The sequence below is a fragment of the Calidris pugnax genome, unplaced genomic scaffold, assembly GCF_001431845.1.
Source record: "Calidris pugnax isolate Ruff unplaced genomic scaffold, ASM143184v1 scaffold75, whole genome shotgun sequence".
In the NCBI taxonomy this organism is placed as follows: Eukaryota; Metazoa; Chordata; class Aves; order Charadriiformes; family Scolopacidae; genus Calidris; species Calidris pugnax.
Window position 1 is genome coordinate 77,296 of NW_015090908.1, and position 17,020 is coordinate 94,315.

The window sequence follows — 17,020 nt, forward strand, 5'->3', positions numbered from 1 at the left end:
ATAGAGGTGCTTTGTATTTTTGGTTATAAGAGACAGAATTTTGAGCTCTGATCAAGAATGAAGTAAAGTTTATATGGCTAGGGTTTTTCTAATAAAAAACAAAGTTTAAGGAACAAATAAGTTTATTTCCAAGAAGAAATACCAGAAATGCAACACTGAAACTTTACATTACAAAGAGAAATACAAACCTCAAACACATTCTTGGTGATTCCGAGGAGGCCGAAATATGCCATCCCAGTTGCACCTGAATTCACACATATTTCTCCAACCTCATCAGCTTTGCACAGATAAGGAGTCCCATCCACCTTCACAACACACACATTTGCTAAAGGAAAGGAAGAACATAGAATCATAGCATTGGTGTGTCTCAGCAGCTGATGCAGAAGTTGCTTTGCCACTGACAGGTAAATAAAGATTTTATTATCAATTATCTATCAGTTACAGCAAAAACACAGCATGCAAGAGCTCTATCTTTTTGACAGCCTGTGTGATAATTAAAGATGCAAGTTCACAAATGTGATTTTTTTTTCTTACAGTGCTTCATAACCTACGCATCAGCTGCAATTGAATCCAAAACTGTACCAATTATTTTTCAACATAAAGGCAGATGGTTTGATCAAGTACAAACATATATGAGAATAAAGATGAAAAATAAGAAGATACAAATTACAGATGTACTATTCCTTTTATTTATTGCACACTTAGGTATTCATACCATCATCCATTAAGTTATGTAGGAAACACATTAGAAGTGTAGAGAAAACTAGGCCATTTTATTCTCTCACTGTCAGGTCAATGATTTCTCTGCGTTATGTCCCTCCTTCTTTTAAAGCAGGCCAGTCTGCCAGCTATTATCTGGAGACCACAGACAACTCATCTCACAGAGTTGTCCCTTACTAAACTTACTCCTGTGACTACATTTTATCTCTTCCCTGTCTTCAGTTTGATCACCTTTTTCAACTCTAAATTAAAAGTTTTGTGTTTCATAAAGGTTCTACTGCTATTATCCTTACCAATTTTTCTTCTCAGAAGTCCTACTACACTGAAATTTTCTTATTCCTAACCAAGGATATACATGCCTGTAAACCAAATATTACACTAAACCACTGGATATATTTTACTTCTGACACCACTATTTTCTCAGAGGTTTCTGTGGCTAAGTAGAGCCCTTGCTTAAGCAGTCTGGATTTGATGTTTCCTAATCCCAAAGGTCAAGGAAAAAGGATATGAAGGGAAAAGACATGATGAAACAAGGAAGTTTAGCTTAGCACTTAAGATTAACAAAGAAATAAAAATTACTATCTGGGTCAATAGAAAATAAATAAAGCCTTTGAAAAAATAACACAGACTATGCCATAAACTAATGTTCTTCCCTTTCCCATTGCATCGGCTCCCAACTCAGATTACCAGAGTAGTTTGCAGTCATATCTACTACATCAAAGAAAACAACCATGAGACCCCAGAGATATCAGAAATTTATGTAGTCCGTTTATTTCTATTAGGATTTTTTTAATGTTTTGGCCATGGAACATAGGTCAGATGGGAAACCCAGGTAAGTCTTACAACAGCCACTATGAAACTCTGCATTACTGTTTTCTAATTTAGCCATTCTTAAGTGATACACAGATAGCCCTTACTTCTACCACTGTTCAACTAGCATGACGAGAAATCATATATGGAAAGCAGCACATTTCCTTTAATACTAACAAATGAAAACCCAGCTCTGCTGCAAGCATGGACCAAGAACTCTTCTGGTAGAATAGGTTCATAGGTACATTTTCTAATCTCAGAGAAGTCTTCAGTTCTTACATCTGAATAAGACAGAAAATAATTCACCCTACCAACAGATCATCCTCTAAATTATCTTGGTTTCATAAAAAATATCAGAACAACTAGCATTTATTATTAAAGTGTTTGGAACCACACAATGATAACCTTTGGTGACCAAATAAGGCAATGCCACTCAAAAGCTGGTACAGGTCCAAGTCCAAATTAGAACAACAGTTTCAGTTGCTGAAAATTATATGTATGAACTAGAAAGTTGGAATTAAATTATACAGTATGAACTAAGAGTCGTGCAAAAAATGCATTTTGCAATTTAGGCGGAGAAACTGGAAAAAAAGGCTACTTAATGGCAAATTGAGACAGAATAAGTAGTTTGTTAACAAAGGAAATAACTCGTGTTAATCTAAGAACTCTGTATTGTAATGCTTCAGCAATGATGCCGACCAAAGTGTCAGTAACTGGAGAGAGTGCAACAATTTGTATGCATACACAAATGCTACAGTCCTCAACTCACAAACATGGAGAAACCAACAGATTAGTCCCCAAATGATGCTCTATCCATGAAGACCAAGGACAATACTACCACCCTGGTCAAGTTAAAAAAAATACTTACCAGTAACCAATGTATGATACAGGTAGTCTACACGTACATTCTAACAGCAGGCATAGTTCTGCCCTGTCATGTGATACTGCAAGGTTTTCCTTTTGCAGTTATCTGTAGAGCCTGTACTCTTGCTTCTCCTTCTTTTCCTGCTTCATGTGTGACATACAAGAGAGTGCATCTACCACCATTTCAGTCTCTCTTAACAGCATTGCATCTGAAAAAGAATTAGAGAGAAGGGAAAAGCAGATGGGAAAGGAATGTACATGTGGACACATCACAAAGAACACTGATTACTGATAAGAAAGGTTTCTTTCTTCAAATGCGTCCACATGTACATTCTTATAGAAGGTGACTCTCAGCAGTTAGCCCTGCCATGAGATTTCTGGCAGAGGATGAGAATCCTACTGCGCAAACAAATGACCACACTGATGCCCGACCAAAGTCTGGATTAAGCTTTGGATGTTTCAAGACCAGCACAGCATGAATGCAAGAAGAATGTCAGAAGCCTGCACTACCAAAGGTGCCTGATGAGTGTTAGAAACTGCTCTCTTGTTCCACTTCTGCAGTTTCATAGTGGATCTGCATGCAACTGATATCAATTTGGATTGTTACTGTGTGCCAACAGCAGCAGCAACAGTCCAGCATCTTCTTGTAGCAAGTCTTACTAAAATGCCTGGTTCTGTGAGAATAAAAACAGAAGAGCCCTCCTTGCACTATAGTCTTTAGTTGTAACTTCTGTTCTAGAAGCATGAAGCCTTAGGTAAAATACTTAAAGGCTACGATAAATGCCTCTACCACCATTTGGAATGTATTTGCAGAGAAACCTAGTCTTTGAAAAAAAACAGCATACAGAGATGTCCAATGCAAGGACATGAATCCTTCCCTGCTCTTCTGGGAAAGGCAACAGGCATAAAGCAAGCCAACTTCCTAGATACTGATGAACAAGAATTTAAACTCTAAAGGTGGCCACACAATAATCCAGAGCACATTTAAATTGGAAGACAGTGTCTCATCAAGAGGGTACACATCGCCAGAGATCTCCAAGAGAAGTTCTGCAGTGGCAGGCTGTTGTGTGATAGTGTGAAAGACTGAAGGAGAAGTGGAACACACAGAATTGATTACTATGATGAATTCTAAGGACTTGGTGGGAATGAGGTACTGCTATCTCACTTCACAATCTGAAAGCTTCACAAAGTTGTTCTGTAGTAGCAACTTCTTTCACAAATCAGGCACTGAGAAAAAGGAACCAGATTCCTCTGCAGTGAAGATGCGTCACGATAACTACCAGAACCTGAGAAAAATGTTTGCTGAGACATGGACAGAGGAAACAGTAACATCCACGACATCCATAGACTAGAGACAAAGTAAGCATCCTGCCATTTGAGAAATTTGAACCATTCTCCTTGAACTTCTGGGACAGAAACTGAATGCAGTCACAGTCCAGAACTTTAAACTGTATATGCATACGTTCATCTTGCAGAAGCCTTAGATCTGGCATGAACCCAAAGTTTGAGTATAAGCAAGTAGCTGCTGCAGCACTCTTTCTATGAACCAAGCTTTGTATGATTAAGAGCTATAGGGATATAGATCTTCTGGATTAGAGAAGGTTACTCCTCCGACAAAGAAGGAATGCGAGAAGGATCCCTCTGTAAGAATGGAAACATTTAGACAGGAAGTAGCAGGGAGGCAAACTTGATTGAATACTGTGAGCATCCATATCCAGGTGCAAGCATAAGGTATAATAACGTTCCATGACATGACAGTCGCATGCCTGTTGCCGGGAAATTTGGAGGCACAAAATAGGCAGAAGAAGAGAGGTTTGTTACTCTCCTTACAATCTTTACCAATCCAATTTGAAAAAATAAAATAAAGATTGTTATGAGCCAAATATTGCTTCTTAGCAATGTCAGTCCCAGACAGAATCCATGCAAAATAGCCCAAGGTGTTCAACAGTTGCAGTAAAACATCATCCCTTCAGGAGCTGCAGAGAAGATTCCAGGGGAATGCATACTAGAGTCTCTCTTCAGAATTCCCCTGCTATCTTTGACAGGAAGATTTCTTTGTGGATGCTTGCACTTTTCTGGTGGCTCTTGTGACTAGCATTCACAGTAGATAATGAAAGTGAATAGCCAAGGCTGAAGAGAATGTGGCATCAAGAGTGGCCAACAGGTTAAACAGCAGTGACATGAGGTCCTGGCGCTGAGGGGTCTGTTGAATAAGATCTCCTGAGCAGGTGAGCTCAGTATCTCAAAACAAATAGCAAGATCTGAACAAAAAGAAGGTGAAATTGCACATTTTATCCATGACCTTTTAACCAGCTGGTTCTCGAATAAAGTATGCCAGGGACCTTCAAGGGTAATAAGATCAAAATAATTTGGCTTGACTGAGCAAGTCTCAGCATGACTACCAGTTCTTGGCTAGGAGACTACTTTCACAGCACATTTGACCAAACAAACTTCAGGAATGTGAGCTCTTACATTGTAAAATGTTTGAAAGACTAGGGCATGTAGTTACTTCTAAGATGTGAAATGTATTCAACGCAGATCCAGAAGATGGAACAAAGCCATGGATGGCATCTGACTCAAATTAGGCCTTTGGTGAAAGCTCAGCAACCTAAGGAAAGAAAAGAAACCTAGAACCAGACAAAGAGCAAGACTCCGTCAGCAGAGTAATTAAAGAGGGCAACTATCAGGAAAGGAAATGGTGGTATGTTCTCTCCTGTATGCCAAACACCAAATGCAAATGGACAAAGTACATCCTCCACGAATACCACACAAGAAAAAGCATAAATCTTACAAAGTAAAGCACAAGTATATCCACTATTAGAATGTACATGCAGACTCATTTGAAAATAAGTCATTGATTTCCTTAAGCCATTGATTTCTTTTCATTTGGCACGCAACTATAAATAACTACTAGCCTTTTTATTTTCCTCCTACTCTGAAAGCTTATACATTTTTTTTTAAGAGACAGTCACAGGGAACAAAGTAATTGGATTATTCTCTAGAAAGAATTCTATTACCTATGTTCTGACATAATGAATGTACAGAGAAATTTCACTAAAATATACCTTAAACCTGGAATTTTTATTATTTGGTCATATTGAAGCTAATCTGCCCCAGATACTGATAGCCCAATGGTGATCAGAGTTCTAAAAGAGCTAATTCAGTAAGATGCCCAACTTCTGTTTAACCTACAAGTAGTTTTGTCACTTACTACTATATTTTAAAATAACAATAGCCATCAATACCACTTAGAGGCACTAAATGGCTACACAGGTAAGTATTCTTCCCACACACAATCACACCAGTCACTCCATGTTTCTTACTAATGTAGAAAGTCCTGGTAGTGTTGTCAATAATCTGTCAATGGCATCCTAAACCAGAAGGGCCCATTAGATTTGCCATACAACGCTCCAAGGCATTTGACAAAAGAGAATGAGTTTTGTCAAAGATTCCTCTTGCGACCCAATTAAGCATTTCACAAGGACAGGGACACATTTTTCATTAGCAACTTACACAGAAGGGGAAGGTGAAATGACTTACTTGCAAACACAGAGGTAATTCTTCCAACATCATAAGGCAGACTTGAACCTGCCACTGAGCAAAAGGACTAGAGAAAATGAAGCAAGTGGACTTACAGCTGTAATTGTTGAATATGAAGAGCAGCTTAAAGTGCAACACAACTGTAGGCTGCTTTGTGCCCTAGTGTAGTCAAGCACACTCAGCCCAGACAGCACATCTACAGCAAAGCCAGGAGGATGTCCATGTGATAAATTGATCCAGAGAACAATTTTAATTGATCCTGCATCAAATACCACTTTTTTGAACTCTCAAAAACCGGACCAACATACAGTTCAACCTCAGTCGGTTCACCAAAGGATCCATTACTACCTAAAGGGCATGCAAACTTGTTCCCTCCGTGTTCCTGTGACTAACTCGTAATCTAAGAAGAGGATTGGGAGCACAGCTATATTTCAGTAAATTGAAGAGGACATCAGTCAACAGAACAACGAAACCAGACAGCAGTAGTAGTACATCACATATGTATTCTAGTTGAAGTTTAAAAATAACCATTCTGTGGAGACAGATAATCCAGCTACAGCTGACCATCTTCTGGGTCTTTGCAGACAAGTTTAACAAGGGGGATCTTGTGGTTGGTGTCTACCACTGGCCACCTGATCAAGAGGAGCCTACTGATAAAGCCTTCTTACCCCAGCTACAGGAGGCATCCTGCTCAAAGGCTCTCGTCCTGCTGGGGGATTTCAGCCACCCAATAGTAAGAGGGTGAGCTGCAGACAATCCAGGAGCCTCCTGGAGTGCCTTGATGATAACTTCCTAATACAGGAAATAGACAGCCCTGCCCGAGGGGATGTGATACTAGACCTGATAGTCACCAATGCACGTGAGCTCATCAGAGATGTCAAGCTTGGAGACAGCCGGGGCTACAGCAATCATGCCCTGGTGGAGTTCACAGTCCTATGGGATCCGCAACAGACAAGGAGTGTTGTCAGGACCCTGAATTTTAGGAAAGCACACCTCCAGCTCTTCAAGGAGTTAGTCAAAAAGGACCCCCTGGAAAACAGTCCTCGGGGACAAGGGGGCAGAACAGAGCTGGCACATCTTTAAGGATGCTTTCCATAGAGCACCAGAGATCTCAATCCCCAGGTGCAAGAAATCAAGCAAGAAAGGGAAGAGACCAGCATGGCTGAGTTGGTACCTGCTGGTCAAACTGAAAGGCAAGAAGGAACCGCCCAGGCAGTTCAGGCAGGACCAGGCATCCTGGCAAAAGTATAGGGATGCTGCCCGGTTATGTAGGGATGAGGTCAGGAAGGTCAAGGCGCGGCTGGACCCGGACCTGGCGAGGGATGCTAAGAATGACAAGAAGGGCTTCTACAGGTATGGCAACCGGAGAAGGAAGGTTAAAGACAGCATGCCTCCCCTGACGAGCAAGAATGGCAAATTGGTATTGACAGGCAAGGAGAAGGCTGAGGTTTGCAAGAACTTTTTTGCCTTGGTCTTCGCTGCCAGCCTCTCTCCTCACACTTCCTGAGTTGAAGGACCACGCAAAACCAGGGGTGATGAGAATGAGGAACCATCCACCGTAGGAGAAGAGCAGGTTTGAGACCTTCTGAGGAGCCTGAAGGGACATAAGTCTATGGAACCTGACGAAATCCACCCTTGGGTCTGGAGGGAGCTGGCGGATGAAGTTGCTAAGCCGCTTTCCATTATATTTGAAAAGTCATGGCAGTCCGATGAAGGTCCCGCTGACTGGAAAAGGGGAAACATAACCCCCATTTTCAAAAAGGGGAAAAAAGGAAGACCTGGGAAACTACAGGCCGGTCAGTCTCACCTCTGTGTTCGCCAAGATCATGGAGCTAATCCTCCTGGAATCTCTGCTAATGCCCTTGGAAGATAAGGACTTGATTGGTGACAGCCAACATGGCTTCACCAAGGGCAAGTCATGCTGAAAAGCTTGGTGGCCTTCTAAGTTGGTAGATAAGGGCAGGGTAACAGACATCATCTAGCTGGACTTAGGCAAAGCGTTTGACACTGTCCCAAAAAACATAGTGGTCTTGAAATTGGAGACACATGGATTTGATGGGTGGCACACTCAGTGGATGAGGAACTGGCTAGATGGCCACACTCAAAGGGTTGCGGTCAATGGCTCAAAGTCGAAGCGGAAACCAGTCACGACTGGTGTTCCTCATGGGTCACTACTGGGACCCGTGCTGTTGAACATCTTTGTCAGAGACATGGACAGTGGGATAGAGTGCACCCTCAGCAACTTTGCTGATGACACCAAGCTGTGTGGTGTGATCAACACGCTGGAGGGAAGGGATGCCTTCCCAAGGGACCTTGACAGGCTTGAGAGTTGGGCCCATGCAAACCTCATGAAGTTCAACAAGGCCAAGTGCAAGATCCTGCACATGGGTCATGACAATCCCAGGCATAAATACGGGTTGGACGCAGAGTGGACTGAGAGCAGCCTTGAGGAGGACTTGGGGGTTTTAGTGGACAAGAAGCTCAACATGAGCCAGAAAGTGAGCCGCATCCTGGGCTGCATCAAGAGAAGTGTGGCCAGCAGGTCGAGGGAGGTGATTCTGCCCCTCTACTCTGCTCTGGCGAAACCCCACCTGCGTCCAGCTCTGGAGTCCTCAGCATAGGAACACTCAATGGCTCAAAGTCGAAGCGGAAACCAGTCACGACTGGTGTTCCTCATGGGTCACTACTGGGACCCGTGCTGTTGAACATCTTTGTCAGAGACATGGACAGTGGGATAGAGTGCACCCTCAGCAACTTTGCTGATGACACCAAGCTGTGTGGTGTGATCAACACGCTGGAGGGAAGGGATGCCTTCCCAAGGGACCTTGACAGGCTTGAGAGTTGGGCCCATGCAAACCTCATGAAGTTCAACAAGGCCAAGTGCAAGATCCTGCACATGGGTCATGACAATCCCAGGCATAAATACGGGTTGGACGCAGAGTGGACTGAGAGCAGCCCTGAGGAGGACTTGGGGGTTTTAGTGGACAAGAAGCTCAACATGAGCCAGAAAGTGAGCCGCATCCTGGGCTGCATCAAGAGAAGTGTGGCCAGCAGGTCGAGGGAGGTGATTCTGCCCCTCTACTCTGCTCTGGCGAAACCCCACCTGCGTCCAGCTCTGGAGTCCTCAGCATAGGAAGGACGTGGACCTGTTGGAACGAGTCCAGCAAAGGGCCATGAAGATGATCAGAGGGCTGGAGCACCTATGCTACGAGGACAGGCTGAGAGAGTTGGGGTTGTTCAGCCTGGAGAAAAGAAGATTCCAGGGAGACCTTACAGCAGCCTTCCAGTACCAAAGGGAGCCTACAGGAGAGATGGGTAGGGACTCCTTGCCAGGGAGTGGAGCGACAGGACAAGGGGCAATGGCTTCAAACTGAAAGGGGGGAGATTTAGACTAGATACCAGGAAGAAGTTCTTTACTGTGAGGTGCTGAAGCACTGGAACAGGTTGCCCAGACAAGCTGTGACTGCCCCATTTCTGGAGACATTCAAGGCCAGGCTGGATGGGGCTTTGAGCAACCTGCTCTAGTGGAGATGTCCCTGGCCATCGCAGAGGGGTTGGAACTTGATGATCTTTAAGGTCCCTTCCAACCCGAACCATTCTATGATTCTGTGATTAATGAGGTAAATGAAACAAGATCAGTACCACTTGCTACACGATGGTTGAATTTTTTGTCTGCAGACTGGAAAGGTGTCTGCTTCCTATTACTCATGAGGGCCTTGATGTACAGAGAAGAGGTGGTTGCTGGAACGACACAAGATGGCTCTCCCCTTCATCTTTACCTTGAGCAAATACAGAGAGGCAGGCTTTGTAACCACAGCTCAGCAAGGCATGAGACTCATAATGGGATGAAGAATAGCAAAGCCACAGGTGCTAAGGCCATGACCAGAATGAATCGGGTTCTGTGGTCACTACACAGTAAACCTGAAGGAGTAAGGAGAATTTAAAAAAAAATAAGATAAAATCTGTCTCATCCTCTCCGAGCACATCCAGGACTACATAAGGACAGGCCTGAAGCTAGTGGTACCCTTGGATAGTGCGAGGGAGCATTACGCTACCAGCCTAAATGTTGCAATCTTCACTTCTGCAGTAGAAGGCATTAAGTGGTTTTTCAGGACACAGATCCCAGTCATTGTCCAGAGTCTTAGGTCTGGTTTGGCACTCTTTCTGAGCCTTCTCAACAAGTAATACATGCCTCAGCAGCCTAGCCTCAAAAGAAAACAAAAGGGATAAAGGATAAATTCTCCTTGCTACAATCAACTTAATGGGCTGGGGAACAATGCCAGTATCTAACTACTTTAAAAAGCACAGTGTTGCAAATAGATGTCATTAAGAAACTGAGGGTAACCCAGAACTGGACAGTTTGGTGGGATATCCAGAGTCTGGGACTCTCAGAATTGTTGAGGTTGGAAGGGACCTCTGGAGGTCCTCTGGTTCAACCCCTCAGCTCAAGCAGCGCTACCTAGAGCCAGTTGCCCAGGATTACATCCAGACAGCTTTTCAGTATCTCCAAGGATGGAGACTCCACAACCTCTCTTGGCAATCCATTCCAGTGCTGTCACCCTCACAGTGGAAAAAATTTTTCCTTCTGTTCAGAGGGAAGCTCATGTGTTTCAGTTTGTGTCCACTGGCTCCTGTTCTGTCATGGGACACCATTGAAAGAGCCTGACTCAGTTTTCCCTGTAATGTCCCTTTTGACATTTGTACATGATGACGAATTTCCCCCCCTATCCTGTTCTCTTCCAGGCTGAACAGTCCCAGCTCTCTCAGCTTCTCATACACTGCAATACTCTTAATCATCTTAATGATCCTTTGCTGGACTCACTTCAGTAGCTCCACCTCTCGCAGCAGAGAGCCCAGAAATAGACACAGTACTGCAGGTTGTGGCCTCACCAGGGCTGAATACAGGGGAAGACTCACCTCCCTTGGCCTGCTGACAACACTCCTTCTAATGCTGCCCAGTGTACCATTAGCCTTCCTTGCCACAAGGGCACATAGCTGGGTCATGTACAACTTTGTGGCCATCATAAACCCCAGGGCCCTTTCTGCAAAGCTGCTCTCCAGATGGTTGGCTCCCAGCACATCCTGATGCATGGGGCTATTCCTCCCCAGGGGGAAGGACTTTGTGTTTGTCCTTGTTGAACTTCACAAGGTTCCTGTCAGATCATTCCCTCAGCCTGTTGAGGTCCCTCTGGATGGCAACATAACCCCCTGGTGCATTAGCCAAACTTGCTGAGGATACATGCTGCCCCATCACCCAGATCATTAATGAAGATGCTCAACAGAACTGGAGCTAGTATTGAGCCCTAACAGCTAGTTACTGGCCTGCAACTAGACTTTGTGCCCCCAACTACCACCCTCTGGGTCTGGTTGTTCACCAGTTTTCACCATCTCCCTGTCTGTTCATCCAGCCCATACTCCATCAGCTTCTCTGTGAGGATCTAAAAGGTGACAGTTTTTAAAACCTAAGGTCAAGATAGACAATGTCTACTGCTCTCCTCTCATCTACCAAGCCAGTCACTTCATCATAGAAGGCAATCAGGTGGGTGAAGCGTGACTTCTCCTTGGTGAAACCATGCTGACTATTCCCGACTACTTTCTTGTCCTCCATGTGCCTGAGAAAAGTGTTTCCTGAATTAGCTGTTCCATCACCTTCCGAGGGTTTGAGGTGAGACCGGCTAGCCTGTAGTTCCCTGGATTCTTCTTCTTGAAGACAGGAGTGACATCTGATTTCCTTGAGTCCTCAGGCACTTCTCCCAGTCACTATGGTCATTGAAAGATTGTTAAGAGTGGCCTCACAATGACATCAAACAGCTCCCTCAGCACTCATGGGTTGAATCCCATCAGGGCCCATGGACTTGTGCATGTTTTGTTTGTTAAAGTATTACTGAACTCCATCTCTTCTACCGAGGCTATGTCTTCCTTGCTTCAGACTTTCCCCCAGGTCTCCAGGGCCTGGGATTTCTGCCAGGCAGTCTGTATGGTACAGACTGAGATGAAGGTGGCATTCAGTATATCTCAGCCTTTTCCATGTTCTGTTTTGCTGGATTATCTTCCTCATTCAGCAGTAGGCCCACATTTTCCCCGGTCTTCCTTTTGTCACCTACATATTTATAGAAGTCCTTCCTGTTGCCTTTAACACCCCTCCCCTGATTCAGTTCTAGCTGGGCTTTGGCTTTCTTTACTCAGTCACTGCACACTCAGACATTGTCTCTGTATTCCCCTCATGTTGCTTGCCCGTGCTTTCACCTTGTGTCTACTTCCTTATTATGTATGATTTCTGACAGGAGCTACTTGTTCATCCATGCAGGACTCCTGGCATTTTTGCCCAACTTCCAGCTCTTTGGGATGGACTGCTCTTGATCTTGGAGGAGGTGATCTGGTGAATATCAACTAGCTTTCTTGGGCCAATCTTCCCTCCAGGGCCTTATCCCATGGGACTCTACCAAGCAGCTCCCTGGAGAGGCCCAAGTCTGCTCTCCTGAAGGGTAGAGCCGTGATCTTGCTTTTACCCTGCTCTGCTCTTTCAGGATCCTGATCTCTACTATTTCATGATCACCGTAGCCTTCAACCTTCACATCCTCCTCATTTGTGAGTATGAGGGTCAGCAATGTAGCCTTCAACCTTCACATCCTCAATGAATGCCTCCTCATTTGTGAGTATGAGGGTCAGCAAAGACCCTCTCCTCATTGGCTCCCCAATCACTTGGGTTAGGAATTCATCATTGATGCTCTCCAGGAACCTCCCGGATTGCTTATGCTCTGTCATGTCGTGAGGCTGCTTCTAGCTGTCTGCAGAAGGCCTCATACAGTTGTTCCTCCTGGTCAGGCAGTCTACAGCAGACACCATTACAATGTCATCCGTACTGGTCTGCTCTTTAATCCTTAACCTATAAGCTCTCAGTTGGTTCCTCATCCATCCTCAGATGAGGTCCATGCATTCCAACTCTTCTCTCACAGAAAGGTCAGCTCCTCTTCTTGTCCTTCCTAAAGAGACTGTATTCCATCAAGTCTCTATGATCCCAGGTAAGTGAATTTTTCCAGAGGGGAGCAACACAGCTGGTGAAAGGGCTGGAAGGCAAGTCCTGTGAGGAGCAGCTAAGGTGTTTGGGCTTGTCTAGTTTGGAGAAAAGGAGGCTGAGGGGTCTCTAAAGCTCTCCACATTGCTCTCTACAGCTTCTTGAGGAGAGGGTGTGGAAAGGGAGGTGCTAAACTTTTCTCCCTGGGATCTAGCAATAGTACATGTGGGAGTGGTTCAAAGTTGAGCCAGGGGAGATTTAGACTGGACACTAGGCAAGAGGGTGGTCAACCTCAAGAACAGACTTCGTAGAGAGAAGGAGCCTGTCAGTGTTCAAAAGGCATTTGGACAATGCCCATAATAACATGTTTTAACTTTTGGTCAGCTCTGATGAGCTATGGCAGTTGGACTAGATGATCGTTGTAGGTCTCTTCCAACTGAAATTATTCTAATCTATTCTATTCTACTCCTATTCTATTCTATTGTGGATAATCACTTCTGCATGAAAGATGGCATTTTGTACTATGCTTTATGTTTTGTTCTGCTGTATTTGTTATTAAATACCTGTATGTCAGTCAGTACTAATGCTAACAAGCAAACAATAAAACAACTCTGCAGACCAGCAAAGAGCACCTGCCCATACCAAAACCTATGGTCATTCAGTTTTATCATTGATTAATCCCTGCTGAAAACACTGAACAATCTAATAGAGACAGTATTTAATCATCAGGTGTTTAGGTAACGCATCAAAACGTTAAGTGATACTACCTTGAAGGTATTTATCACTTGATATTTTTATTTATGTCAACAGCACAAGTTATCATACGTGGACTATGCTTAAGTCTAAATGAAATGCTTTCCTACCTCCAGGCATAATCTGACCGACATCCTGTACAGTTAACACTGACAGCTTCTCTTCTGTATCCACTCTTATCACACCAAAACTCAGACAATTCATAGATAACACTGCTTTTCCTGGAGGAGGCCCACCCAGTTCTGGAGGTCTGAAAAACAGAAAGTCAAACCAGACAAGAATTAACAGAAAAATGTTTATCAAAAACACTGTGCAAGTCTCTCAGGCTTGTTAAGGTAAAGAGAAATAATGGTTTCTCATTTTGAAAAGCAATAATGGTCTCTTATTGTAAACAAACAAGAGTTAGGACTGGTAACACATTTTAAGTATATGAAAAAGAAGCTACAATAAAACATCAAATAGTTTCCCCCCTTTCTAAAATGTTACAGAGAGGATTTAGCTCTATTATGGGCAAAGAAGTGTCAAGAATAAGCACTTAAAGGCTAAATTTCCTAAACACCAGGAAAAATGAGGAACTGTTTGGAGGGCTTGACACTTCTTACTCTGAGCAGAATTGAGGACCAACAACTCCATTTTGTGCAATCATTCAACTCAGGATGGACCAGAACAAAAGGTTCCAGGTGCTGTGTAAAAAAACCCAAACAGTTCTTTAAGTTCATTTTTTTAAAACTGGGAAATGTCAGTAATCCCACCAGAGAAAGTACTCTCCAAAATCTCAAACTTTTTTTTCCCAAGTTTTCTTGAAATTGAGTTTCTGAAAAAGCACATTTTGATCAAAACGACTGTCAAAAAATTCCAGCATATTCCATCCATGTGTCTATTCATAATCAAAGTATTTCCTTTTTTTCAGAGCATCTCTTGCTATATCCAGAAATTCAATGGTATTTTTCAGGCCAGTTACAAGTATTTTTTTGCCTTTTGTTAGCCCCGTGTTTACAAGACATTGTATATAAGCTATTACCTGAACATCAGCATTTTCTTCCTCCCAAATAAGTAAGTCTTGATTTGGGGGGCATTTTATAAAGGTTCTCCAGCAACATCAGTGAGGAAAAGACCTCGCTTTCCCAAGTGGTGTAAAAAAAAAACCTTATGGCTGACTATTTTTAATATTTTAATATAATACTACTTTTAATACTTTTAATATAATAAAATATTAAACTTTTGAAAGAAAACAAAACAAAAATCACCCATCCTTCAGGGAAGGAGATACACATGAGCCCCAGACTTCCTCTGTCTACGTCTTTGGGCATCTTTATGTGGTTAATCATCTTTTCTGACTACCATTTTAACACCCGATACACTTCAATAGCCAAGGAATGCTTCAGTTCACTTCTCAGAAAAGAGAATTACCTGCGAATAGCAACAGTTAGTGCCTCTGAAGAACTAGCACAGGGACAGATTACTTCTGGTCTCAAACCTCTGGACTGAAATACATTCAGGAATGCATCACATGAGGATATCGACCCTAAAAAGAACAGTCACACAATTGGTAACATTTTGCCAAGGGCAGGAAAGCTTGTGCTGCAGGATTTCAAAGTCTATGCTTACTCTCAGCTCAGCTATACAAATATAGTTGCATCCATGCACAAAAAATATACTTTCCAATATGTTATTAGGTATTAGATATTCCAGTCTATTATTAGATGTTAGATTTGTAGGAAAAAACCCACCAGTGGTTAACAACTAACTCACTCAATGAAATTCACAACTGCATACTCTCTGGCAGCACTCTGTAACACTTAGCATCATGGAAAGTCCTTCAGTGATCAGAACATTTTATCACTAAGGGTGTTACCCCTTGTATCTGTCTGTTTCCTATATAGTTCCTATATGCGTGTTTCTTATAGAGGTCACAGAAGCAAGGCATTTAGAAACTAAATTTAGAAACTAATGCTTCTGACATATCTTCACTTCAGTTTAGAACTCCACCTGGCCTTTAGCACTCAGCCCAAAATGTAAGAGGATATCTCCTCACCTACAGCTTTGTATTTTACAGTTGTGGAATTGCAGCACATAATGCAAACCAGCAAACTTCACTGATCATACTACATCCTAGGTTTAATTTCGTGTCAATTCATATAAGAGTATAGCATTGATGAAAAGATGAAGTTATAAAAATGAATTTACACAACTAAGTATAGCTAAGAAGTGCAAACAGCAATGAACAAGCAGTAGTATCACAAGCATGCACATAGAATTTTACTATAGAATGAACTGCTGAACTTTCTAAGCATCACCTCTGAAACAGCGCTTACACGTATAATCTTAGCAAGACTATTTCAAGCTTTCATCTTCTGCCATCACAACTTCCTGAGCTCTCAATATGCAACTCCGAGGAATCAGAAATACTCTTGATTTTCTGTTGTATGAGAACAGCAACACTAAGCAACTAAGGTATATTCTTGCCTGTTGGAAAACAATCTCCCAGCTGCTTTCTCAGATTACTGTAAACCACCACCATGATTGACAAAAAAAAGGCAAGAACCTACTGCATACTCTAGTTAATAGCTGCCATAGTTTTGAATTAAGGCTGTGACTGCTCCCATTTTTATGTCCTTGCACATGATTGAGACAAGCCCCAGGGGCATGTACAGAATCAGACACACAGCAACTCAAAGATTTTATGTCTACATGCAATACACGAGGAACTACTTCGAAATGGGCATTACGATTTACTTGAAATTTTAAAAGCCTCTTTCAAATTACATTGCCAACTACTCTTTATATAAGAAATAGATCCTTCAGAATGTTTTCTGTATTTGCCCTAGTGTCCTTGGCAAAGAAATACTGCTACTGTCTCTGTCTTACTGAAGATGAACTATAGCCAGTACTGCTGAGCTCCTACAGTGCAGACCCAGAGTTCTGTGATTTACAGTGTGCTTTAGTTAACCTTGGACTGATAACGTCCTGGTTCCAGTGGGGATAGAGCTAATTCTCCCCAAGATCCAGCAGGGAGGCAGGTTATTGCATGCCACTCAGCCATGCCCAGTCTATAGCCGGGAGGGAGCTGCCTGGGGAGGGGGCAGTGGGCTGGAGCACCCTGGGTCTGGTTGGTGAGCGACGGTATTGTAATCATGTTTCTATATTCCTCTATTAGTGTTGTTGTTTTACTTGTTCCCTTTGCTGTTCTGTTAAACTGCCTTTGTCCCAACCCATGAGTTTTGCCTTTTTCTTCCCATTCTCCCCTCAGAGCCGTGGGAAGGGCGAGAGAGTGGCCACGTGGCTCCTTGTTGCCGGCTGAGGCCAAACCACGACAGA

General features: G+C 43.1%; 1 protein-coding gene across 1 annotated transcript in view; it reads right to left on the minus strand.

Annotated features, from left to right (window-relative positions):
- The window catches only part of DIP2A (disco interacting protein 2 homolog A), a 128,797-nt gene that overhangs the window by 27,225 nt on the left and 84,552 nt on the right, over positions 1 to 17,020 (minus strand). Inside the window, exons 18-20 of the mRNA XM_014949205.1 lie at positions 15,113 to 15,227; positions 13,813 to 13,952; positions 189 to 325 (exon numbers count right to left, since the gene is read on the minus strand). Coding sequence (XP_014804691.1) covers positions 189 to 325; positions 13,813 to 13,952; positions 15,113 to 15,227 — 392 coding nt within the window. The remainder of the gene's footprint in view (positions 1 to 188; positions 326 to 13,812; positions 13,953 to 15,112; positions 15,228 to 17,020) is intronic.